The sequence below is a fragment of the Toxotes jaculatrix genome, chromosome 16, assembly GCF_017976425.1.
Source record: "Toxotes jaculatrix isolate fToxJac2 chromosome 16, fToxJac2.pri, whole genome shotgun sequence".
Classification (NCBI taxonomy): Eukaryota; Metazoa; Chordata; class Actinopteri; family Toxotidae; genus Toxotes; species Toxotes jaculatrix.
In genome coordinates, this window is record NC_054409.1 from 1774710 (window position 1) to 1801168 (window position 26459).

At 41.0% G+C, this 26459-nt stretch overlaps 1 protein-coding gene, 1 non-coding gene and 1 pseudogene across 2 annotated transcripts; all 3 read right to left on the reverse strand.

Annotated features, from left to right (window-relative positions):
- Positions 1-788: 788 nt before the first annotated feature.
- Positions 789-18652, reverse strand: LOC121195760 (NLR family CARD domain-containing protein 3-like; the record flags this gene model as incomplete). Its single annotated transcript, XM_041059418.1, has 8 exons — positions 789-828; positions 10627-11134; positions 11263-11309; positions 12636-12809; positions 13763-13936; positions 16248-18021; positions 18187-18415; positions 18578-18652. Coding segments are annotated over 8 exons (3021 nt in total), but the record flags the coding sequence as incomplete, so codon positions are not given.
- Positions 2819-2982, reverse strand: LOC121196425. The gene has a single exon (XR_005895887.1). It is a non-coding gene; the product is annotated as a U1 spliceosomal RNA (small nuclear RNA).
- On the reverse strand, positions 3409-3527 carry LOC121196356 (annotated as a pseudogene).
- Positions 18653-26459: the final 7807 nt, after the last annotated feature.

Below are 26459 nucleotides of genomic sequence, written 5' to 3' on the forward strand. Positions count from 1 at the left end.
CAATCTGCAATGTCAAGGTGCTCCTCTAATGTCTTCAGTATCATCTCTGATATTTCATGGCCAGTCTTGCCACGTAGAGCTACAAGCTCTACAGTGCCAAGGAAGTTACCATTCCGTACATCACCAAGCGTTTCTGTGCTCCCTCTGAATGGCAAAGTTCTTGAGGCCAGAAAAAGAGTAACATCTAATATTCTCTCAAGAATAGCTTTGTTTCTGTCAACTTCAAGTTGGATTTCTTGTTGCAGATGGCTGTCTATCCCTTTTGCTTCCATCAAAGAATATCTCAGATTTTTCCACTTGAGGTAGCAGGTTTTGTGCACCTTGCAACCTTCATGGTCAGGGAATTTGTTGTACATTTTCCGCCATTTGAGATCTGATATTTTGTACCCTTCTTTGGTGTTAAGTGCACTGGCTGATGGTTTTTTTTAAGCCATCACAGGAAAATAACATGCATGGCACACAGTATATTGCCCTTGCACTTTCACTGTACATTAACCAGTCTCTCTTCTGTTTTTCCCGTCCGTTTGTTGACTTTGTATACTCTAAATACTCTGGAAATTTCCTTCCATCTGAATCCTTTGGCATTATCAAGGTCAGATCTCTCTGAGTGGCTGTGGCTAGCTTTATGACAATTATCTCACGATCATGGTCTGTGAGCTTCTCTGGCCATAATCCTGGGTCACATTGTAAATATTCTTTCTCCTTGTTCTCTCTTTCTTGTCTTTCTGCACTTCCTGTGCTCTGACTTTCTTCAGCAACAGCTTTGATCTGCTTCACAATTCCCTTCACTATCTGAAGTAGCCTTGCTTTGGGAACTTGGGCCTGGCTCTGTCAACAGCAACAGTGACATAAATTGAGTTATTAAAAAATGTAGCCTATATTTTGCTATTATATAATTGAAATAGCCAAGGTGTTGATTAATGTCTTAGTCACCGCCAGTGGTACAGCTGTTCACTAATAAACCAAAACAGCCAACCAGTGTCTACATCACTCACTCACCATCAAAGGCATCATTGGACTGCTGTGAGTGAGCATCTGCTGTGGGGTCAAACTCAGATGAAGCAGCCACTGCTGATTCTGGAGCAGCAGAGCATAAAGGTTTATTGTTCCATTATATATATTGTAAACATTAAATGTTATGTTTCATGGAAAAACTAATGCAGAACTAACCTATTCTTGGACAAAATCTACATGGGCTTCTTAGTACCATAGCTCTAGGTGGACAGCTTCACTTTCTCAGGCAAAAAATATTTTTAAACAATTCAAAAGTCAGTGTAAACTGTCCAGAATTCTTTATAGTCTTTTTTACTTTGTTGTTGTCAGCTATTATGGTGTCTTTTATTTTATATTGTTATGAAAACAAACAACAACAACAAATCTTTGAATATTTAACTTCTTGGTATTTAGGCAATTCAAATGTCCCACTAATAACACATTTTACAAGACCACATTGAACACATCATGATAACGTAACTGACCTTCGTCAGATGCTCATAATTACTGAGTAGAACGTGAATGCGTCATAATACAATTCAATGCAGCCTCTGAGTGGGCGCATACTGGAGCACTGTCCGACAGTGATATGTGTGAAACACACAGTCACTGACTGTAGCCCCTGAATTAGTAACGTTCAGTTATAGCTACTCTAGGAACCGTTACTCTACAATGAACTGGCGACTTTTTAAAATTGTTTTAAATGAACTGGTGACTTGTCCAGAGTGTAACGCGGCCAGATGACAGTTAACGCAGGCTCCATCCTGCGCCCCGTCAAACGTAATGTTACAGACAGAAATGAATGAACAAGTAGCCTAATTGTTTCAGCCGCCCTTCACAGAAAAAAAGTTTTTAATGTCCTGGGCCCCTGCTCTGCTGCTCCTACTCCTGGCCTCCTTCTCAAGTCTTTTTTGATGTCCGGACGGTTTTTTCGGGGCCTTCCTAACCCTGCTGGAGTTCGCTCGCGCTCCGCTCACTTGAGGAAGAACGAACAGCGTTGTGGACCAAACATTTTTTAAAAAGGGGCCAAGGGGGTTATTGAAATTATTAAAATTACAATATTGTATGATTGTGGCTTTGTTTTAATTCGGAGTCATTCGTAAGAATATATATTAGTTCAGTGTATGCATAATCATTTTGTCATAGAGGCTACTGGGGGCTGTGTGTGGGCCCTAGCGGGCTGTGGGCCCTTATAATTGTCATCACCTTTCCCCCCTATACGACGGCGCTGTTGTGGACCAAACATTTTTTAAAAAGGGGCCAAGGGGGTTATTGAAATTATTAAAATTACAATATTGTATGATTGTGGCTTTGTTTTAATTCGGAGTCATTCGTAAGAATATATATTAGTTCAGTGTATGCATAATCATTTTGTCATAGAGGCTACTGGGGGCTGTGTGTGGGCCCTAGCGGGCTGTGGGCCCTTATAATTGTCATCACCTTTCCCCCCTATACGACGGCGCTGCTGATATACTGTCCTAACTCCTCATCTGTCATAACACCTATAACGTTGATGTCACACCTATCACTAGAAACGTTTCTTTTTTTTTCCCCATGTCACTTTAGGGGCTCTGTAGTGAAGTGAGACAGCTGATTCTCAGGAAATGTAAATGATTTCTGTAATCACAGTGAAAGCTTTCATACATTATTACTGTCCACATGATACCAGATGTGTGTGTGTTTGTTGTGACACAGATAACTGTGTCACAACAAAAGTTGACATATAACTCCAAATCAACAAAGCCACCTCACAAGATGGAGAGTCTTCAACAGGTTAGCACATGGGCATTCCTGACACATTGTGTTTTCTTCTACACACACATATCAGGGGAGAGCGCGAACGCAGTCCCCCACTACCAGAAATTATGCAGTCGAGATTCACACATTTGGGGAATTCGCAGGGGTCAGCACAGCCGGAGTGCAATGGCTGAGCCTCACCCTGGGTGAACCACCTTGTTGATCATGGTATCTCCCCTGCCAGGTAAGTATGAGCTGCAGCTGGAAGAGAGCGGGTGGTGGTCACCAGGCACAGCGCTCTGGCTGACGGTGCCTACAATGCATAATCCCACATTTCAGCGCCTTGAGCATCAGCTCCCCTTTGTCTGTTACATTTATGGCTGAAAAGACACAAACACTGCTGCAAATAGGCTGCGGCGTGCGGCAAACGCCTAGTTGAGCTGTCTCTTGGGAAAGAAAGCAAAGGCCCATGTGGGACACTTTTCTTGTCTCAAAGATGCCAGCATCCCCACCAACGCCAGAGAGCTTCTGCAGAGCAACACTGCTGTTTTGTGAACAGACTGCAAAAGCTGACATATAACTCCAAATCAACAAAGCCACCTCACAAGATGGAGATGAACCACACTAGTTTAGGGACGATGTTTTTTTGTTTATTCTGAATCAAAAATGGAGATAAAAGGCTTATAGCACCTTGTATTCCCAGGTGGTGTCCCATCCAAGTTCTAACCAGACCCTACTCTACTTATCTTCCGAGATCAGGTGAGATCGGGCGTGCCCAGGGTGGTATGGCATTAAGCAACACCAACCCATATAACAAGTCTCTTTATACATGCTAAAACGCCACTAACAAATCCAATGTTTAATAGAGACAATAATCATCTGGATTTCTCTACAAATCCAAGCACAAGAAGCAATCAAAAATCACCTTATCCACCTGACGAGAATTCTCTGACTATCCATCATCTGATAAAGGCTGTTACTGAGTCTGATCACTTATAGGTCCATTCCTGTCCAACATTGAGTAAGATGTAAGATGTAAGATGGAAATATTTCAAACAGCTACTTTTTGTGTGTGTGCCCAAACACTTTTGGGCTGAACATCATGTTCTTGTGTGCTTAAATATCACATCAAGTTAACAAACAAATCATCTGAACAAAACATTTCATTAAATGAACTAAACACTGACATGAACTACTAACATGTATTGACTTACTGAAAACCTTGGAGGTGATCTGGACTTTCCTGTAGTTTCCTCTTGTCCTTGTAACAGCAGTAGCTCCTCCCTTCCTTGTCAATAATTGTGCAGAAATATCTGAGTGCTTCTTTCTTCCTAAATCATGAGCAAGTCCTGTCCAGTCCAACTGTTTCTGCTCCTGTTTGACTTCTGAACTTGTCTCTGGCTGTGTGTCCACTTACTGCAGCCTGTGACATCAGACTGTAGAATGTTGATACATCAAAGGCATCAAAGGACAAACACACACTCACACACACACACACACACATACTGGTACTTATGTCTTTGTGAGGACACTCTCTGGCATCATGCATTCCCTCGCACTAACTCTCTCTCTCTTAGCATCTCAGACCTATGTCAGTACCTGTGCCTCTGTCAAAGACCTGTACACATATAAAGTCATGTATTCATGTAGTCATCTGTGAATGTGTGTTTGATGAGTGCAAAGTGAAAATGCAGCATGAACCTTGTTTTTGTAAAAGCTTCTCTTGTTTCCTTTGCTTCTTACAACTGTATATTTTTCAACTACTTTCAACAGTAGTTTTCAACATCAGTTCTAAAATCTGCAGACTAACACAGAGGCCACAGAGTTTTCTCCGAAAATAAAGTTGCTGTGAGCATCTTTTGTATTTTCAGAGAAGCTCACCAGGGAGTCCAGAACTGTACCAAGGCATCTGAAGTTTTCCTCAGCTTCAGCATGTTGGCTATCAAGTGAAACTGGCTCTGTGTTCAGATCTTGTTTTGTACTGATAAATAATTATTTATTGATTTATTGATTGTCTTTTCAGATCTCACCAATCACTGAACACATTTGTTTTTATTGTGACATTTATTCCTAATTGCAGCTTTGAACTGATGATCCATCACCTCAGAGGATGCTTTTTTTCTGATTTGTTGTTGTTGTTCCAGATGGTTGAACACTGACACCAACAGTCCCTACAAAGATCCCATTATTCTGTGTTGACTGGCTGTGGATCATCTTTCTTCCTCCTTTAACTCTTCTATGAACAGACACTGCAGCTGGTGTCTCTGTTCACAGCAGAGTGAACTCCTGTAAAGGAGAATAAGTGAAGTGGAAAGAGAAGATGGAGAGTCACTTCTCTCTCTGCCAGGATATTTAGGATTGTTTCCATTAATGATGAGATCCAGTTCTCTCTGTGGAGTAAAGGCCCAGTGACAGAGACCAACACACTTTAAACTGGATCTGAACCAGAAAGTGATGCTCTGCTCTACAGTCGCTTGGCTCTCAGTCAGAGGCAACGTGTTATTAAAACCAGGTAAATGAGGGAAACTTTCACAGGTTTTACATGATGAAACAATGAAAACCACTGGGATGGAGTCAGCAGAAATAGGCGGAGGAGCTCTTTATTCAGGACAGAGACCAACAGCAGAGGAAAGTAGAGCTCCAAGAGTCATTAGCATCAGAGAACAAGTATCACAGAGTGTCTGCAACTTTACTGTGAATCATCCACTGCTGGAGGTCACAGCTCAGAGTGGAGAGAGAGCTGTGTAATGTGCTGTCAGATTCAGAGCTTAAATCAATACACATCTTTTCTCAACTGTATCCTGATACTGGATGGATGGAAAGTCACGTTGGCACTTTCAGACTTTCTACTTGTTTTGTAACTGACAAGAGTCTGTGGAAAATCATGATGCAAAGAGGAAGAACCATAATAACTCTACAAACCCTCTGATCATCCCAACAGCAAATTCACTAATGGACCAGGGTTCACACATTTACAGTGTGAACCATGTGTGAATGCATTACACCATCACACTGAAGCTCCACTCTGGCAGGTGAAAAGTAGCAGCTGACCTGCAGCATGTGGACAGAAGGAGGAATATATCTGTCTACACCCTGCAACAGTAGAGTCAGTGGAGAACTGGACTTGGGATCTGGGAAAAAAGGATAGGATGGAAATAAGAGATGATAAAGAGATGACTGTACAACTGTGATTTCATCAATTTGAGGTAACACTGAAAAAATGGGACCATATGAGAAAAATAAAGAGTGTAAACAGTGATAATTGTTTTGTACTGTAGAGAGAACAGCAGTCGTCTCTGCCTCTTTCCATGGTGCTGACTGAGAGCTTGTTAATGCTTCACTTCACAGTCCACATTGTTTGGAGTTGAGGAAAATCTACAGCAACAGGATTAAAAATAAAGTAGCAACTCTCATAAACATTCAAATGATTATTTTTTAAACTAATTGTCTTCATCCTGTGTTGCAAATAATAATATGTGTGAACTTCATTATAGAGGCTAATGGGCTCATTATTGGCTAATTGCAGCAGGTTACTGCCATCAGCCTGGAGGCCACTTTATGCTACTTCCAACAGGATTTCAGCAGATACATTAACATGAATGTTGTACACACTGTGTACAGTTCAGCTGCTGCTGTCCTTGGTGCTGAATTCACCAACCCAGCTGAATGGTCCTGAGTGAACAGTGAACACATGAATATCTCTTTGACCAAAAGCAGCTTCAGTTCCTGCAGACAGTCCCTATGAGGAGTAGTAGTTAGTTGAGTGGAGAAGCACTTTTATTTGTGGAGCATCTATCAAATCAGTCCAGAGTGAGTCCTCAGGGTCTAAAAGATCTCACAGCTTCTTCTCTCAGTCAACACAGCCTCAGATTCATCAACATCAGCTTGACACACTGACATCCAAAGGTTTGCTGGAGGACAGAAACACTGTGGGCTGGAAATGAATTATGAAACAAGGCTCTTAGAGGTCAGGAGCTTTGAACTCAGCAGTGGACATGAGTGGACTGAACTCTGTAAAATGAATCTGAATTTTTCTCTCTAATGAGAAAATGCAATGTGGAGGACATGTTCTGACAGAGGAGGTTTCTCAGGTTAAAGTCTGTTTCTAGACTTTGAAGAAACCTAAAAATATAAAGATAACACATGGGGCACGGGCATTATGTATTTAAAATCTTTTAAAATGTTCTTGTTTATAATCCTATAGAAAGATTAAAATCACCCTTTAAAAATAAAAGTTGTTACAGATACAAATTTAAATATATTTTTTTCCTAAAAAATATGGTTTAAAAGGGGACCACAGACACAATCGAAGCTTCACTTACTGCAGACTGTGGCAGTGAATGTAGACTTTGCAGGGGAGCAGTAGTAGTGGGTGTTCAGCGGTAGTCAGTGGTAGACTTCAAAGTCTTTTCTATACTTTGTAAAGTCTGCTGCAGTCAGCGGTGCAGCGTAATGGGCTCCCCTGCAGTAGTAGTGGCCGGTCTGCAGTAGTGGAGCACAGGGGAGCTGCAAAGTCTTTTCTATACTTTGTAAAGTTTACTGCAGCTGTGGGTGAGATCTGATCCTCAAAGACCACAGGTCTTATTTATAAACAGCTTGGCGTCTCTGTCATGTCACCATGATGTCATCAGTTGACCTGCCTTTGATGTTAAAAGTATTAAAATTATGGAGCTTCATCTAAGCTCTCTATATTACACACAATAAAAAACTATGGTAACATTTTAGAATAATGATCATTCATATGACATGCATAAGCTATTACTAGATATTAGTAGCTAGTTAACTAATCATGAACAATACACTTATATACATTTGTAAATGATTTTAAAAACATTTATAACTAAAGCTGTGCAACATTTATATATGATTTAGACATTATTAATAATGCTGTGCCAACATTGTTTGTACATGTTTTATTTATCATCAACTAATTTTTAATATGATCAATCTTATTAGTAAATTATTGGTGAAATAGTGTAGATGTGTTAAAAAACCTACTGTACCATTATTTGTTTATTCATGTTTAACAGATGATTTGTTAGGTATTCAATAAAAAATCTTAATCAAATCAATCCACACAGTCTCTCCACAGCTTCAGCTTCATTTTATGCTGACATGAATTGCATTTAACCTTCCTTTGTAGTATATTTTTCTTTTGCAGCCATTTAATCGGTTTGTGGTGTTTCTTGGTAGTTTTTTCCCTTCTGTCAGCTCTCTCAATTTACTGGCCAAACCAGGCATTTTAACATTTCACAAAAATTAAACCTCCAAGTTCACTGCCTACATTTGAATGCATATCCTGTATTTATGAATGAATGGATGGGCCCGCCAGAAAACTTCAATGTCCCACAAGGCAGTTCGACATGTTTATATGTCTGTGTGTTTAGAGAGCTGTTAGCAACGTTGCCAGGTGTATGACAATTACCATATTTTGTGGAATAATTGTGCCCTTTGTACTATATACGATCGGTGATGTCAAAAGTCCCATAATGCACTTTAACCCTGTAAAACCTGACACATCAAAAAATTACCAGAAATTTCAAATTTTTGGAACTGAGATGTTTATTAAACCTTTTAATAAAATAAAATAAAAAAAATTGCCCTTTCATTTTGTTTCTGAGATTGGGCGATTATGGCAACTTTTTGCTCATGACAATGTTAACTTTAGATATTAAACCAAATTTTGCCCATAACATTTAGACAATATAGAACATTTTTCACACTGCTTTGTTGTCATACCATCTTACAATATCGTGGTTCACTCTGATGGCAGAAAAAGTCACATCTACAGCTCAGAGGAACGATGCAACAAATTTACAACACCTAAACATCACACTGTCTAAATAGTTTCTAACATGCATATTTTCTTTCTTTGATAGTATATTTTACATTAGTGCTTTAGAAATGTTCATTGTGTCCCTGAACGCAACACCGCTTTTAGGCAGCACAGGCAGCGACAGCAGAGATTACTCATTTCTGCTGTTGTTTATGACTCATATACACTTTCCCTCAATATTTTAACATTTCCCATCTGGCAACGCGGTCCGTTAGACATTCTGAGGCTGGAACAAGAGCTAAGCGTTCCAAGCGACCTTCGACTATTGAAGACGGGGAAGGAGCTGGCAGCAGCAGGGCAGGTAACGTTAAGCTGTTACAGTAACGTTACAAGTCCACAGTTCTACATTCATGTTTGCTGGTTAACTTATTTGTTTACTTATTTTACCAATCTGCTAAACTGTCTAATCTGCTAAATCAAGCAAGCACTAACACTAATCGGTTTTTAGCTAGTTAGCTCTCTTAGCTATATCGGCTAGTCTAGCTAACTTTATCAACAGGTCAGTGTGGTTTGGATAGTTTTGCTAATCCCACATGGTGAATGCAGATGCAAGGGGATAAGCTATCGTAACATGAAACACTGAAGAACTTGTGCTTGTTATTAAGCATAGTAGTAATTGTTTTAGCTGGTGTGATAACTAGAGACGGGAATCAGTTCAGGTTGAGAATCGGTAGTAAACCGCTCTGGCGAGCTAGCTACTACATTTTCTATCAATAACCCCGTTTTCATGGACAACTTTTTTTAAAATTAGAACGATTAAAATTGTTTTGAAAAAAGATGTCCATGTAAACGCAGTTATATGAATTGAGAAACTGCAACCTGTTGACCTATAAGGTCAGCAAGCATCCTCCTGTCTGATTCTAACTGGCTGATTTATGGAGGTTTTTCTCACATAAATCAGGAATCAATAAGGGAGTCATTAAAGAATCAGATCAATAAGCAGAACTGATAATAGCTTTGATATCCATAACATTTTACCAATTCCCATCCCAAGTTATAACACAATGTTATAGTAACAATCACTTTTGGTTAACTAGCTGCCACTGGTCCTTTCTGTGTGGTTTCAGGTAACCTAACGCCACCGTCTCCCACAGCTGTGCACACAGGCCAAGGAAAAAGATGATGCACAATCCCCCCCAAAAAATAGAGGAGTTGACCAAAGTGAAGGAGGCCCTGTTGGCAGAGCAAACTATTTTTAATCTGTATTAACAGTTTTGAATGTGAGGGCTGTTGAAAAGCACTTCATTGTTATTGCTATATGTTGTTTCATAGCACATTGGTTGCTGTGCTTATTTTAATAAAATGTTTTATACTCTTATACTCTGTACTCCTAATTCTAAGTCACTGTTTGATGTCACAAAGAAGGATGGATCCCAAAGTTGTCTACAACATTTATTACATGTGATGAGAACCTCTACAAATCTTTAGCAAACATTATTAGATATTTGTTAATGATGAATATGGTTCACTTTAGATTAAGGGACATAAGAACATCTGCAAATGATTTATAGATGTTTTATGAATGTCTAACAAATCATTTGTTTCAACATGAAAGGACAAGTTAGTAACTGCTTCGTATCTGTATTTATTAAAGCCAGATCATTCACAAGAGGTGAGTAAAAGGTCCACAAATGATTAATAAACATTAACAGACATTTGTAAATAATGAAAAGTCTTCACTTTAGATTAGGGGACATAATAACATCTGCAAATGATTTATAGATTTTTTTTATGAATGCCTAACAAATCATCTGTTAAACATGAATTAACAAATGGTGGTACAGTGGGTTTTTTAATACATCTACACTATTTCACCAATAATTTACTAATAAGGTTGATCATATTGAAAATTAGTTGATGAATAAATCATGTTCAAACAATGTTGACACCACATTTTTAATAATATCTAAATCATATATAAATGTTGCACAACTTTGGTTGTACAGATGTACAGACTGAACTATCTGTTCAACAGTGAGAGAGTTTCTCTAACAGGAGGAGACTCTCTCTGCTACACTCTACACAGAGACACTGAGGAATCAGACCACCAGAGGTCAAACCCAAACCCAGGATACAGAGGTTCAGTGAATGTGGTGTTGAAGGTGTAGAGGTGGATCAGTGAGTCAGAGGAGACTCTGTAGAAGGACAGAGAGCCAGCAGGACAGTCCACATACACTGCTACTCTGTGAGAGACAGAGGAAGATGATGAAGAGGAGGAAGAGGAGGAGACAGGTGTTGCTCTGTTATTGTGCCAAACAGAGTAACCACCATTAGAGCAGTAAAGGCACCAGGACTTATCGTTCCATCCAAACAAACAGTTTTCTCTGCCTCCTTTCCTACTGATTCCCCTGTAACTCACTGATATATAAACTCCTCCTCTCCACTCGACCTCCCAGTAACAGCGACCAGTCAGACCATTACTACACAGCAGCTGAGGCCACTGGTCAAATCTGTCTGGATGATCAGGATATGACTGATCCTCCTCCACATGTGTCACCTTCCTGTTGTTGTCAGACAGTTTGATCTTTCTGTTTACTGTGTTTGTGTCGATGGTGAGTTCACAGAAATCTGATGGAGAGAAGAAGACACAACACAGCTGCAGTTATTGATCTATCACCTGATCATTGATTGACACTTTGAAGATGGTTGAATGTGAGCTGCTTTGTTTTCAGGAATCAAATGAAAACCACACTTACACTTCCTCAGACCTGGTCTCAACCATTGGACTCCACCAGGCTCCACCCTGAAAGGAGGAGTGGGGTCAGACCAGCACATTCTCTTTCAGCATGCAAACATGGACATTACATGGCTCTCATACACACATGGTTTGATTATTCTGTTCATTCAGCAAAGAGACAAAGGACCTGGAGTCCTTATCTTGGAATTATACAGAGCAGGGAGGTGACATGGAGGAAAGATTTCATCATTTGTCTTCTCCATTTGATATCACTTTTGGTGTCAGACACAACAAAAGATCTCAGAATGACATGATCAGGATCTCAGAGAGGTTCAGATGATTATTGATCATGGATATTTTAGAAGACAGAGACATGATCAGAGACCTGATTTCATTTCCTCTTTGGTTTGAGACACTGGCAGACGAATGTCTCTGAGATGGTCTTATTATTGTTGGGATGTTATTATTAGTGTGTCAGCACTGAACAGGTATCTAAAGTCTTTGGGGTTGTTGTGGTGAAAGCACTCTGAGTGCTCAAAGTGGCTCTGTTGGTTCAGGTGCAGTTCAACCAGCTCCAGATCAAATGTTTCCACGCTGGCTTTGTGCTGATGCAGCATGAAATCCAGTCTGAGAAAGTCCTGCTCAGGTCACAGAAAACAGCTGACCACACCTGATTTAATGATTGTCACATATTTTCTCTTAAATATGACACAGTGAGTCATGATGAGATACTGAAGTCAGAATTAAAGAAAACCCCTCTTTGTGTTGTTGTTGAATTCAAAGCACTTCTGTAGAGATCTGTCATCAGCTGTGACACACTAAATGTTTCCAGCTCTTCCTCCTCTATCACACACTGTCTGTGGCTGCAGCAGGCCTCTCCATACCTGAGGGTGTCCAGTCTCCAGTGTGGATCCTCCAGTCCAGCAGACAGCAGCTTCACTCCTGAATCTCCTGGATGATTGTAGCTCAGGTCCAGCTCTCTCAGATGGGAGGGGTTGGAGCTCAGAGCTGAGGCCAGAGAAGCACAGCCTTCCTCTGTGATCAGACATCCTGACAGCCTGCAGACACACACAACATCACACAGGAACCCTCTGTCAACACCTGCTGGTCTGTTCTGTTGTTCTTTTTTGTTCATATTTTTGTTTTTGGTTCTGATCCATTTTGGTCCAGGTTCAATAATTTTAAGGCAAATTCCTTAAACATCATCTGTAGGATTAAAAAAATCAACAACTGAAACAAAAACAAGAGAAATTATGAATAATTGAGTCTAGAAAGTTCTGCTGAACTTTAATAAAATTTACTTTGAACAATCCTACACAAGTTGGCTGTTTATCCACTGATGTAAATCAGATATGAGCAAATCATCAGGTAAACAGGTTGATGGATCCTGACCTGAGAGTCTCCAGGGTACAGTGTGGACTCTTCAGTCCAGCAGACAGAAGCTTCACCCCTGAACCTTGCAGGTCATTGTTACTCAGGTCCAGGTGTCTCAGACTAGAGGACTGGGAGCTGAGAGCTGAGGACAGAGCTTCACAGCTTCTCTCTGAGAGGTTACAGCTGCTCAGTCTGAAGAGGAAACAATGAAGAAAAAGTCAAATAACATCTGTGTTGAAAGGACAATCAAAGGAACAAAACTCTCAGTTTGCTCTGCAGCTCACAGCAAACTAACAGACCTGCATTTGAAAACTGGGCCAAACATGGACATGTTTTGTTCTTCAGGCTCTCAGTACATTCACTTTAAAATATAATAATGGATACTACAGTCAATGACTGCAAAGGATTTTACACTAAATATTAAATCTGATGAGTTCGTTTCACTTCATGTGTATTTGTCCAGTTACTTTTGAACCACTAAAAGGGCTGAATCTCCCACACAGTTCTTTCTATACTGATGTCAACCTGCTCAAATTAAAGCTGAGACCTGGCTCTTTAATGTAGGATCCATTATTTTAATTCAGATTCAATGTGATGAAGCTCAGAGTCTGAAGAACAATAACTGTCCAAATAGTTCAGCTCTTGACTGTAGCTGTGTTAATGTTGGTACCTGATTTTACTTAGTTTGAATCCTCTGATAAAATAGTTTATTAGTTGTAAGTACAGGGCAGCTGTGTCTCAGCAGGTAGAGAGGTCTGTCCATTAATCACAGCTCTCCCTCCTGTCAACATCAAGTGTCCTTAGGCTAAAAACCTCAACCTCAAACCAGCCCTGGTGGCCAGACCAGTACCTTGTATGGTAGCTGGCTGCCATCAGTGTGTGTGAATGTAAAGAGCTGTGGGTCTCGTTTAAACCACTTTATAACAAAGCATAGATGAGCTTGTGTATCTCAGTCAGAGTTTATATATGTGAATCTGGATAAAAACAAAATAGACAGAAAAACTCAAAGAATGTAGAAACTGTGAAAATCATGAGATATGGGCCGCTCTAAAGTCAGCATTGATGGATTCAAGAAATATCATTGCAATCATTTCAAACAAACTGGAACATGCAGTCATTTCAAACAAACTGGAACTTGATCTGACCTGAGAGTCTCCAGGGTACAGTGTGGACTCTTCAGTCCAGCAGACAGAAGCTTCACCCCTGAACCTTGCAGGTCATTGTTACTCAGGTCCAGGTGTCTCAGACTAGAGGACTGGGAGCTGAGAACTGAGGACAGAGCTTCACAGCTTCTCTCTGAGAGGTTACAGCTGCTCAGTCTGAAGAGGAAACAATGAAGAAAAAGTCAAATAACATTTGCGTTGAAAGGACAAGCAAAGGAACAAAACTCTCAGTTTGCTCTGCAGCTCACACCATCTACTAGTTAAGCTGCTATAGCAGGGGTGGGCAAACTGTTCCACAAAGGGCCGGTGTGGCTGCAGGTTTTTGTTCCAACCAAGCAGCAGCACACCAGACTTGACTCATTTAATCAACTGATCTCAGTCTTCAGACAGTTGATTGGTCACACTGTGTGCTCTTCATTGGTTGGAACAAAAACCTGCAGCCACACCGGCCCTTTGTGGAGCAGTTTGCCCACCCCTGTGCTATAGGCTTAGACTGCCAGGGGACTTCCCATCATGCACAGAGCTCTCTCTCTATCTGTACTCATTCATAATTACTAATTAAACTTCTTCCCGTTCCTGTAGTTTTGTTCTTTCTCTCCTCTCTTCTGCTGTTGCTCTCTGCAGGTTCATCTGCTCTCGGAGTTGTAGAGTCTGGATCTGCAGCTGTCTTAGCAATTTCAAGAGTGTTGCATCCCTCTGAAAGACTTTTTACAACTTTTGACTTTTCAGAGTCAGTTAAAGCTCTTTTGTAGTCCATTTTGCCCGAGGAAAAGAAGCAGCCTAATAAGTATGCACACCTTGATATAAGGTGTTGATCTGCTTAGGCCACACCCTCCCTCATTACACAAATACACATCAGCTGATATGCTTGAATCCAGTAATAATTCAAGTTTATATAGCTTGGAGTTGGAACATAAGTATAAAAATGATGATTTGGTCAAAAAACTTACTTCCCTAATAATTGTGCACACAGTGTAGTTCTTCTGTTGTTGTTGCTTGTATTGACCCCTTCCTGTATATATTGTATTTCTTTTCCAAATTTATTTTTCCTTTATAGAGTGTATTTATTGTCTCCTTCTGACTGCTGCTACAAACGAATTTCCCCATGGGGATTAATAAAGTATCTCTATCTCTATCTATTGCTATTGGTTCTATTACTAATCATGCTATTGTTCTCTTATTACTTTTAATATTGCTGTCTTCATGAAACCTGCATTGTCCTATGTTCTCTTTCCTCCCCTCCCATCCTTCTTTCTCTCTCTCTCTCTCTCGACCCAACCTGTTCCTTTAATCCCAATGACATGTTCCAATCTTTGTAATAGAATATTGTGATCAATAGTGTCAAATGTAGCACTGAGATCAAGTAGATCTTACACTAAATATTAAATCTGATGAGTTTGTTTCACTTCATGTGTATCTGTCCAGTTACTTTTGAACCACTAAAAGGGCTGAATCTCCCACACAGTTCTTTCTATACTGATGTCAACCTGCTCAAATTAAAGCTGAGACCTGGCTCTTTAATGTAGGATCCATTATTTTAATTCAGATTCAATGTGCTGAAGCTCAGAGTCTGAAGAACAATAACTGTCCAAATACTTCAGGTCTTGACTGTAGCTGTGTTAATGTTGGTACCTGATTTTACTTAGTTTGAATCCTCTGATAAAATAGTTTATTAGTTGTAAGTACAGGGCAGCTGTGTCTCAGCAGGTAGAGAGGTCTGTCCATTAATCACTGCTCTCCCTCCCGTCAACATCAAGTGTCCTTAGGCTAAAAACCTCAACCTCAAACCAGCCCTGGTGGCCAGACCATCACCTTGTATGGTAGCTGGCTGCCATCAGTGTGTGTGAATGTAAAGAGCTGTGGGTCTCGTTTAAACCACTTTATAACAAAGCATAGATGAGCTTGTGTATCTCAGTCAGAGTTCATATATGTGAATCTGGATAAAAACAAAATAGACAGAAAAACTCAAAGAATGTAGAAACTGTGAAAATCATGAGATATGGGCCGCTCTAAAGTCAGCATTGATGGATTCAAGAAATATCATTGCAATCATTTCAAACAAACTGGAACATGCAGTCATTTCAAACAAACTGGAACTTGATCTGACCTGAGAGTCTCCAGGGTACAGTGTGGACTCTTCAGTCCAGCAGACAGAAGCTTCACCCCTGAACCTTGCAGGTCATTGTTACTAAGGTCCAGGTGTCTCAGACTAGAGGACTGGGAGCTGAGAACTGAGGACAGAGCTTCACAGCTTTCTATACTGATGTCAACCTGCTCAAATTAAAGCTGAGACTTGGCTCTTTAATGTAGGATCCATTATTTTAATTCAGATTCAGTGTGATGAAGCTCAGAGCTCAGAGATGATGATAAGGAATTAAAGAAGAGAGGAATTTATTTTCCGTCCTGCTGAATAAAATAGCAGAGTCTTTATATAATGATGAATAAATCCAACTATCTATACACTTACAGAGCTTTGTTAGAGGCTTTGACAACTGGCAGCAGCTTCAGAAGAGCCTCCTCTGAAGCAGAGTATTTCTTCAGGTCAAACACGTCCAGATCTTTTTCTGATGACAGTAAGATGAAGACCAGAGCTGACCATTGAGCAGGAGACAGTTTTTCTGTGGAGAGACGTCCTGAACTCAGGGACTGTTGGATCTGCTCCACTAGAGAACGATCATTCAGTTCATTCAGACAGTGGAACAGGTTGATGCTTTGCTCTGCAGAGGGAGTCTCTTCAATCTTCTTCTTGATGTACTGGACTGTTTGCTGATTGGTCTGTGAGCCACTTCCTGTCTGTGTCAGCAGACCTTGTAGGAGAGTCTGATTGGTGTGCAGTGAAAGACCCAGGAGGAAGCGGAGGAACAAGTCCAGGTGTCCATTTGGACTCTGTAAGGCCTTGTCCACAGCCGTCCACAACAGTTCGGACTTTTTGGAGGCTGATTGTTCTTCTGACAGCAGATTGACTCCAGACTTTATGAAGGTCTGATGGACATGAAGAGCAGCCAGAAACTCTTGAAGACTCAGATGGACGAAGCAGAACACCTTGTCCTGGTACAGTCCTCTCTCCTCTTTAAAGACCTGTGTGAACACTCCTGAGTACACTGAGGCTGCTCTGATATCGATGCCACACTCTGTCAGGTCTGATTCATAGAAGATCAGGTTTCCTTTCTGCAGCTGCTCAAAAGCCAGTTTTCCCAGAGACTCAATCATCTTCCTGGTCTCTGGACTCCAGTGTGGATCTGTCTCAGCTCCTCCGTCATACTTAACGTTCTTCAGTTTGGACTGAACCACCAGGAAGTGGATGTACATCTCAGTCAGGGTCTTGGGCAGCCCTCCTCCCTCTCTGGTTTTCAACACATCCTCCAGAACTGTAGCAGTGATCCAGCAGAAGACCGGGATGTGGCACATGATGTGGAGGCTTCGTGAAGTCTTGATGTGGGAAATGATCCTTCTGGCCTGTTCCTCCTCTCTGAACCTCTTCCTGAAGTACTCTTCCTTCTGTGGGTCAGTGAACCCTCTGACCTCTGTCACCATGTCAACACACTGAGGAGGGATCTGATTGGCTGCTGCAGGTCGTGTGGTTATCCAGAGTCGAGCAGAGGGAAGCAGTTTCCCCCTGATGAGGTTTGTCAGCAGCACATCCACTGAGGTGGACTCTGTAACATCAGTCAGGATCTCAGTGTTGTGGAAGTCCAGAGGAAGTCGACACTCATCCAGACCATCAAAGATGAACAGAACCTGGAGCTCTTCAAACCTGCAGAGTCCTGCTTCTTTGGTTTCAGTAAAGAAGTGATGAACAAGTTCCACCAAGCTGAACTTTTTCTCTTTCAGCACATTCAGCTCTCTGAACGTGAATGGAAATGTGAAGTGTATGTCCTGGTTGGCTTTGTCTTCAGCCCAGTCCAGAGTCAACTTCTGTGTTAAGACTGTTTTCCCAATGCCAGTCACTCCCTTTGTCATGACTGTTCTGATTGGTCCATCTCTTCCAGGTGAGGCTTTAAAGATGTCTTCTTGTCTGATGCTTGTTTCTGGTCTGGCTGGTTTCCTGGATGCTGTTTCAATCTGTCTGACCTCATGTTCATCATTGACCTCTCCAGTCCCTCCCTCTGTGATGTAGAGCTCTGTGTAGATCTGATTCAGAAGGGTTGGGTTTCCTGCTTTAGAGATCCCCTCAAACACACACTGGAACTTCTTCTTCAGAGCAGATTTAAGTTTACGTTTACAAACTGGAGCAACATGTCCTGAATGAACAAACAAGAAACAACATCAATGACAGATTTATGAAGAAAGCATGACATGTTCATCCCCCTAAAGAACACACATGAACATATGTCTCTCCATGTCTTGAGACGTTAGTAAATGTCCCATTTGTCCATCATGTTGAATCTTTAGAGAAATCCTCTTACTGCTGTGCAGACAGTCAGCCAGCTCCTCCTGCTTCATTCTCCTCAGGAAGTTCACTGTGATCTTCACAAAAGCCTCTCTGCTGCTCCTCCTCTGCTCTTCGTCCTCACCATCCAACACCTCCTCATCCTCCCTCTGACTCTCTGAGCATTCTGGGTAATCCGGACTCACAACCTTCTGGATCTTCTTCAACTCCTTCTTCACAAAAGTGACAATGTTCTCCTCCAGCAGCTGGAACAGAAAACTATATGAATGACACAATCAAAGTAAAACCATGGAGCCAAACATCAGATCCATGTTGGACACACTGACAATCCACTGCTCTAAAAAGTGCAGCATGGAGATTATTGTCAACACAGCAGATGTCAAAGTAGTTGTTGTCCATGTACAGACCATAAATATGGAGTCCAGGTGTGTTTGATGCTGCTGGGCAGACTGAGCACTGGGAACCTCTGAGCTCTCCTGGTCCACTCTGTGGAGGAATCATGAAGAATTAGCTCACATTATTTTTGCAGCATCTGTGAGCGTTTTATGCTTTGTACACAAACAACAGCTGCTTTTATGTTCTGTGGTGACTGTCCTGATTAAAGCAAACACTACTGTGCTGTGACATTTTCAATGAGAGGAAACAAGCAATCAGTTCTGTACCTCATGACCTAGAGTCATCACAACAAGTCCACCTTTTAAATGACGAGTTTTAAGGACTCACACTGGGTTTGACAGAAGTCTCACCTCTGCTACAGGACACTAACACAAACACTGGAACTGGATAGGTGCTGAGTTACAGGGAGTTTTAGTTCTGATCTGAATGACACATATAAGAACATAAGAAGTGCTTTTCTTGAAAAGAGAAACATCAACTTTGCCACTAAAGCCTGTGTTTCAGCCTGATCATGTTCATATACTGTGTCATTCATGAAGCCTGGAGACAAAACACAATCATTTCATCTTTCATAGAAGATCAGTTATACAGGACAGCTGTCTGATACATTTTAAACTCAGCTGCAGCTCACTTCTTTGCAGCAGAGGGAGGCTGTCCTTTGAAATCAATGAGGCGACCCTTTGACCTGTCACTCTTCATGGACACACAGCTGGGCTCAGGTCCATGTTCAGGTCCAGGTCCAGCAGAGTTTGGTGTGTGCTGCTGCTCTGGCCTTCAACACAACACACACAGAGCTTTGAGTGTGAATAATGATGGTGCAGTGATGTGAGTGCTGAGCTCTGACATGGAGAAGAGTCATGGACAGTTAGAGATCCTCATCTCACCTCTGAGCTTTGGTCTGGATCTCATGGTCCCCACACAGACTGCTTTTAGGGGGAGGGGCTCCCTCCTCTCTGTCCTCACACTGATTCATGATGCTGAATTCACATCCACATCAGCTCACACACACTTTCTACCTTCATCTGGAGAGAAACACAAATCATTCATCTACATATCAACTGAAATCATCCTCTCCATCATTTGTCCTGTAGAAATATCAGCTGCTCCTCCACTGATTGGCTCTTCTTCAGTCTTTCATATCTTTCTCACACGATTCAGAGACGACCATTTCCATTCACTGACACACACATGGACTGAGATACACTGATTTTATCTGACAATCTGTTTGTCTGCAGTGTTTCTGTAGAAAATGACTTGATGAAACAAGCTGCAGGTGATTATTCCACACAAAACAACTGAGACTCAGTTCATTTCTCCTCAATATTATTCCAGGGGCCCTTTTAGTTGGGGCCCCTGACACTTTCCTGCCTTTTCTAATAGTAAAGTCTGAACTATATGAAGCAGCAACAACAAATCCAAACCAAACCAAACAGCAGAGACACAGATAGACATCAATAAAAACAGTAAATATGTCCTGACAGACAGTTTTTCTGTTTGTACTGTGACCAGCCACAGAGATATAATCACCTATCAGAGCCACTGAGATGCTTTATTGTGAGAGTATTTATGGATTTGGGTCTTTATCATCTAATTCATCAGGTAGAGTTTGTCCTGATAGGACCAGGAGGCCTCTGACTCTGTGGATGGAGTGTTAACTGTCTCTCTGAAAATCACATAGAGCCTGAAAAACCCTGTCAGCCCCTCTGAGCTCAGTCCCGTAGAGTTCATCTAATGACAGAGAAAGTCAGAGCTGTTCTCCAGCCGCTGTCCGGCCGAGCTCAGACCGCATTTAGCGGCTCAGACTGCGGGAGAGCAGCGGCTCAGGTCCGCCTCCTCCACAGGCTGATTCAGGCAGGAAAAGCTGCCTTCAGTCAGCAGTAAGTGGAGCCACAGACTAACAAAGGCTCCGTGTTCAGCTACTGACCATCAGCTCACTCTGCTTCTACTCTGACTCCACCGCTTCTACTGCAAATATCCACACAACATGGCGGATAATGAACACGGACCTCTTCCTGCCTCACCTCGACTTTAGATTGACAACTCCATACAACTAAACACCACAACGTAGTATAAAAAAACACTACAACATCCAAATCCGTACATCAGATAATCCAGGTAACTACAGGAAGTGTTGACGAGTGAAACATTAAAAGTGCGGACATTTACCTTCAGACAGAGAAAATCATCTGCGCCTCAAACTTCGGTGAAAGTGAAAGTAAACTTTCAGTAACCGTCGTGTCATGGTGCGCTCCTGTCTATGCGTCATTGGAGCAACACAGTCACGTGTCAACGTCCGCTGACCAGGAGCGACTCCAAACCACCAACTCCCTCTTGTGGTGAAACTACAACATTACAATGCCTGTACTATTTATATTGGGCCACACTACTTAGTTATAAATAAATGGATAGCTGAGAAAACTAAACTATTAATAAGCAGTAAATATGAAGACAAGGGTTCCACTCTGCTACAGATACATGTTGGATTAATATTCTATACAGACTGTAATGTAAATAATTACCAATCATGACAGCTTCTTGCTTCTGTGCTCTGTTTCCTATCATAACTGTAATCTGCTGAGCACACAGTATCCACTAACTGTTCTGTAATCTGAATGCTGTTCCTCTAACATTGTTCACTGCCAACCCTGTTTGTATCATGTTTTATATGCTGCATGTCATGACTTTGTTAATCCAGCACCACTGTAGTAGACACAGGAGTGGAGGTTAGAGTGTGACACAACATCCAGTTCAGTTTTCCCTGACTGATTTTACCACGTTGTCACACACATCACAGTAATGTTTGAGTCTGCTGAAGAGCTAATGAATGAGGAAAATCCTCTCACAATCAACTTTAGAGCCAGGACAGTGTGGGACAAGATGCCACGCCTCCCCCAGTTTTACAACTCTTGGTCTAATGTCACTGTTGATGAGCAGCTATACTGTATGGTGTGTATACATACAGCTGCCACTTCCTCATATGCTTGGAACTTACAAGTCATGTCATGTCATCATCTGCCTGGGTCCAGGCCCAGGTTGCTGGGTCGACTGCTACAATGGCCGCTCGGAGTGGGGTTCAAACCCACCACCCTGAGAGATTGAGTCTCGTGCTCTACCACTGAGCTAACCAGCTGAACTTACAAGTCTACACAGGGAAACCTGATGGAGGAGCCCCTGAGAAAAATCAAGAGTTGTTCTGAAAAACCTTGTTTCATTTGTAAATATGTTGAATGTTTTCCACTGATATCTTGGTTGTAATTGATTTTCTTTTTTTTATTACATTTTATTAAAAAACAAACAACAGCGAGAAGCACTTTAATTCATAAATGTGATCTAACAAAGGTAAAGGGTAAATATTAACCATATATGCTGTTTATATTGCTTGTAATTGAGATGAAATAAACATCTGTTGAGTATTTTAACATGAAATTGTTTGATTGTGTTGAATTAAAAACCCAAAAATGCAGCGGGTCCACAAGACCCACGAACACTGGCTGTGTAACACCACACAAGGGTTAATTGAAGGAACTATGACAACTTGTGTCCTCTGTCCTACACTGACACTGACACAGTCCTCATCTGCTTTGACATCAGCAGAAAAGAGACATGAGACAGTGCTCTTAAGAAGGTGAGTGTTAGGAAGCAGTGATGTGTCGATGGTGTAGAAACGGCTCTTAGAGCAGGATCTTTGACGTGAACGATAGGAGCCGACTCCTGCCTGGAAGCCAGAGCTGCCAGGAGATGGGGATTTGTTTTTGTACTTAAAATGTATTTTTTATTGCACTCTGTTCCATGTTGAGTATAATAAGCCATAAAAAATAATAAACTTTTGATATAATGCATGTATTGTACATTAGTAATTAATTTTACACATAATAGTTATTTTAGTAATAAATTAATTTAAGCAACAACAACAACAAAAAAAAAACTAAGGTGCCATTTGGGAGCCGAAAGAGTCGGCTCTTTTTAATGAGCTGTGCCATAAGAACTGTCTCTCTTAAAAGACCCGTAATTCCCATTACTGTCCATGTCCAAATATTAAGCTGCAAAATTCAATCATGTTCAGTTGTTTGACAACAGAAACATAAAAATGTGTAAGTGGTAACAGTTGGTCTAATGATTGTAGTGATATTTCAGTATTTCAGCAGCAGAAGAAGCAGCAGGATCAGTTCTAATGGCTTCATAACAGAGATAAAGAGCTTCAGCAGAGTCTAGTGGAAATATTCACTTCTGTTTTTTCATCCATCACTGTGCTCACTTTTTCTCTGAAGTTTCCACAGACAGTTGAACCTGTTCAGCTCGTTGGAGTCTTATCTTCACCTAAACAGGGAGACTCAACTATTCTGAGCATCTAAACCTCGTAGACGGTCGGTCAGATTATCTATCACACACTCAGAGGAAAGATCCAGTGAAGCTGTTTAATTCTCTCTTGTCTCTCTTCTCAGATACACCATCACACACCAGCCTGATTCAGCATCACATGGATGTGGGGGATGCTCAGTATATTAACCACGTTCCTACTGGCTGCTGGTAGGAAAGAGTCAACAGATGGAAGAGTAGAAAGACTACATGTTAGAACATGGGATAGCTGAACCAGTGCTCTGCTGCGTCTGTCCATATTATTATATTTAGATTTATAGATAGATAGACATCAGCTGGCTGCAGTGTCATGTACTAATAACCTCTTCATTTGTTTTCATTTCCAGGTACAGAAAGGTCCCATTTTCTTCTTCTGTATCTTGAACAGGTGAGGAATCCCCTGAAGATGAGTTCATGCAGCTCCCACTCTGTCTGTGAGAAGCAGTGTTGGAGCTGGCCTGAGGATGAATGAATGAATGAACGAACTCGCTCAGCTCCAACACTGCTTCTCACAGACAGAGTGGGAGCTCCTCAAACACGAGGACCTGGCTGAACACACAGAAGCTGTACTGAACTACATCAGGTTCTCTGTGGAACATGTGACAACAAAAAGACTCATCCAGGACTTCTCCAATCAGAAAGCCAGGATGAACAGCCACATCCGGTCACTCCTCAGAGTCCCTGACTCCGCCTTCAGGTCAGGTGATAGGTACATGGTACAGCGCTGCTAGAGCTGACCTGAAGAGGGGGATTGATGCACCACACCTTACTCTTTTACTCTTCATTCTCTAAGTCTTTTTCTTCCAAGTATTCAAGTCTTCTGCTGAGAAGAAATTCACAAAGTCAATCAAATACAGGAGATCAGAGAAGTTGAATCCAGAAAGCTTTATTCCTCAAAGACAGAGTTCAGAAGAGTGAGTTTCTCCTGCAGAAAAAACTGATGTTTACCATCTGTGCATCACTTATTATATTGTAAATTGTAGGTCTGTTTCAGACCAAGGGGCATGACTGACCTTGCCCCTTTTTCCATTTCATTCAGAGTGTAATAGTATCTGTGACTTTACTGTAAACATTACATACAAACATTACGGCACATAACTTCATGCGCCACTCAAGAAAGCCTTTGTTGCTTTGAATATCATAGAAGTTTTCCTGAAAGAAAAAAAGAACAAATACTGTATGTTGCTTATTTGCAAAAGAGGGAGTTAAACCTACATATCATTTTTGGAGTATGGGTCTTTCAAAGATGGGAAAAGTGAAACAATCCCAAGGGCATGGAACTCTTTTGTTGCTTTACTAACAGCTCTCCTGCAAGTGGGATTTTTTTTATGTACATATTTTTTTATAAAAGGATATAGGATTAAGTTGAAGCCTCTTACCCTTCTTTTCCATGCATGTGAGCGACAATAATATTAACCAGTAACCGTGTGGTGGAACATTTCAAACTTCCAGTCTCTTCATACTCTTTAATCACAGTCATCTCTGCTGGTTTTGAAGTAAGAATTTGCTCCACATTCTAAAAAAGAAAACATTATAAACATATTTACAACTACACTTAGATCTATGTTGTAAGCAAATACATTCATCTAATACCTGTACATATTACTAGAATTATGTCTAATAAATAATGATTAAAATCTAGTTGTATATAAGTTGGAAAACAATTACATTTTCTGCAAGCACACTGTCCATCAAAGGCTGGCATCCAGAATCACTTGTGTCTCTGCTTAAAGTGCTTGAGACTGACAGTGTATCTGTCAGACTTGGAGAGGAGGAGCCTTCACACCTTTGCTGCAGGACACTTAGATCTGAAGATCACACACACACAAGTATAAGGCAAATAAAATCTAAAGTCCAACACATTAAAACTATATCACATACCTGGCTGGATATCACCTGTCTCAAGACAAAACATTACCATTACCTATAACTCTGCTTACCACAAGTAGTGAGGGTCACATATTCTGTCAGGTCTGAACGATCAGCCAGGTTCATAGATGCTTCAGTAGATGGGAGGTCTGAGATGCAGACAACACATACAGCTTAATATGAACTGATTAAATACTGTACTTTGGAATTCTTATCATCCACTTCTCACAATCACATATTTTTGTCTGTGTCAAGATACAAATCTCTCAAAATATAAGTGCAGCAAAATATGAATTTTTAAACACATCCTCATCCACCTCTGCTCCCTGTTGATCTGTGACTTTCAGTGTTGTAGTCTCTGGGATAAGAAACTTCTGCTGGACTATACCATAACAACTCCACGTTACAACATGTTTACATCTTTATTCATTTAATACTAAACATCTGACTGACCTGCACTGAGAAAATCTGAGAAGCAAGCCTCTTCCAGTTTAATGTCCTTCTTCTTCCCTCCATGTTGTACTTTGATCAACATGTTGGTTTGACATAAAGGAAGAAAATGTCATATGTCTGAGAATAACATGTTCAAGTTAAAGTTTATCCCAACTACACACTGTTAAAATACACGTTTCTCACCGCTGTTCAAACCAGCAAGGCTACAGTTTATAAGCTCAACTGTTAGCATGCTAGCCAAAACTGACTTTTCAGCTGCGTCTGCGCCGTTGAGCCGGAAATTATTCTCTTAAAACACCGACATGCGGTTGCATTGTTGGATGGTTATTTCCAAAACAGTATTAATTACCTTCAAGATGCGCGTCGTCATTAATTTGTGAAGCTTATCAAACAGTTTGTCATTACCATCATACAGACACATCACACGCCACAGACAGTATGGCCGACATTAACGTTTGAGTGAAAGCTAACAGCTCCACAATGGCAGCTAAGGACAGTTAGCTAACTAATGCTGCGGGAGCTACTTGCTCTAAATAATGGAGTAAAAGCAATGGGGTTACGTTCAACATCAAGTTCGCAGTCATTAGCGGTACTATGTAAGTAGATAAAGTGAGAACAATGACAAAATATCACGCATTTAAAGTACTTTCTGATAAAAACCATGCTCTTACCAGCCTTGTGACGACGTTCCTTGTGCTGCTCATGCCGCGATAAAATACGTCGTGAACTCCAGGGACAGAGTTAAAACCAGATCCTGAACACCAGGGAATAAACTCCAAAATTCAACTCGGCCTGGGTGTACACCTTAACACAAACTGTAGTCAGAGTTATAAAATAAACTCCAGAAATGTAACTCTTTCACACTTTTTTTTTTTTTGCCTGACTCCAGATTTTAGTACTTTGTGAATTTGCTGTGTGTTAGTACATGTAGTTGTGTACAGTTCAGCTGCTGCTGCCCTTCGTGCTGAATTCACCAACCCAGCTGAATGGTCCTGAGTGCTTATTGTTGTAATTCATTTGGTATTTTTGAGAAGATTGAATATCATTAGTATGAGTTATGTTTTGGTTAATGTTAGGCTTTCAGTTATGATGGTTAAGGTTAGGTTAAGGGGCAAGGGAATGCATTATGGCAACATGTATCCTCACAACTATATTAAGACGAGAATGTGTGTGTGTGTGTGTGTGTGTGTGAGAGAGAGAGAGAGAGAGAGTGTT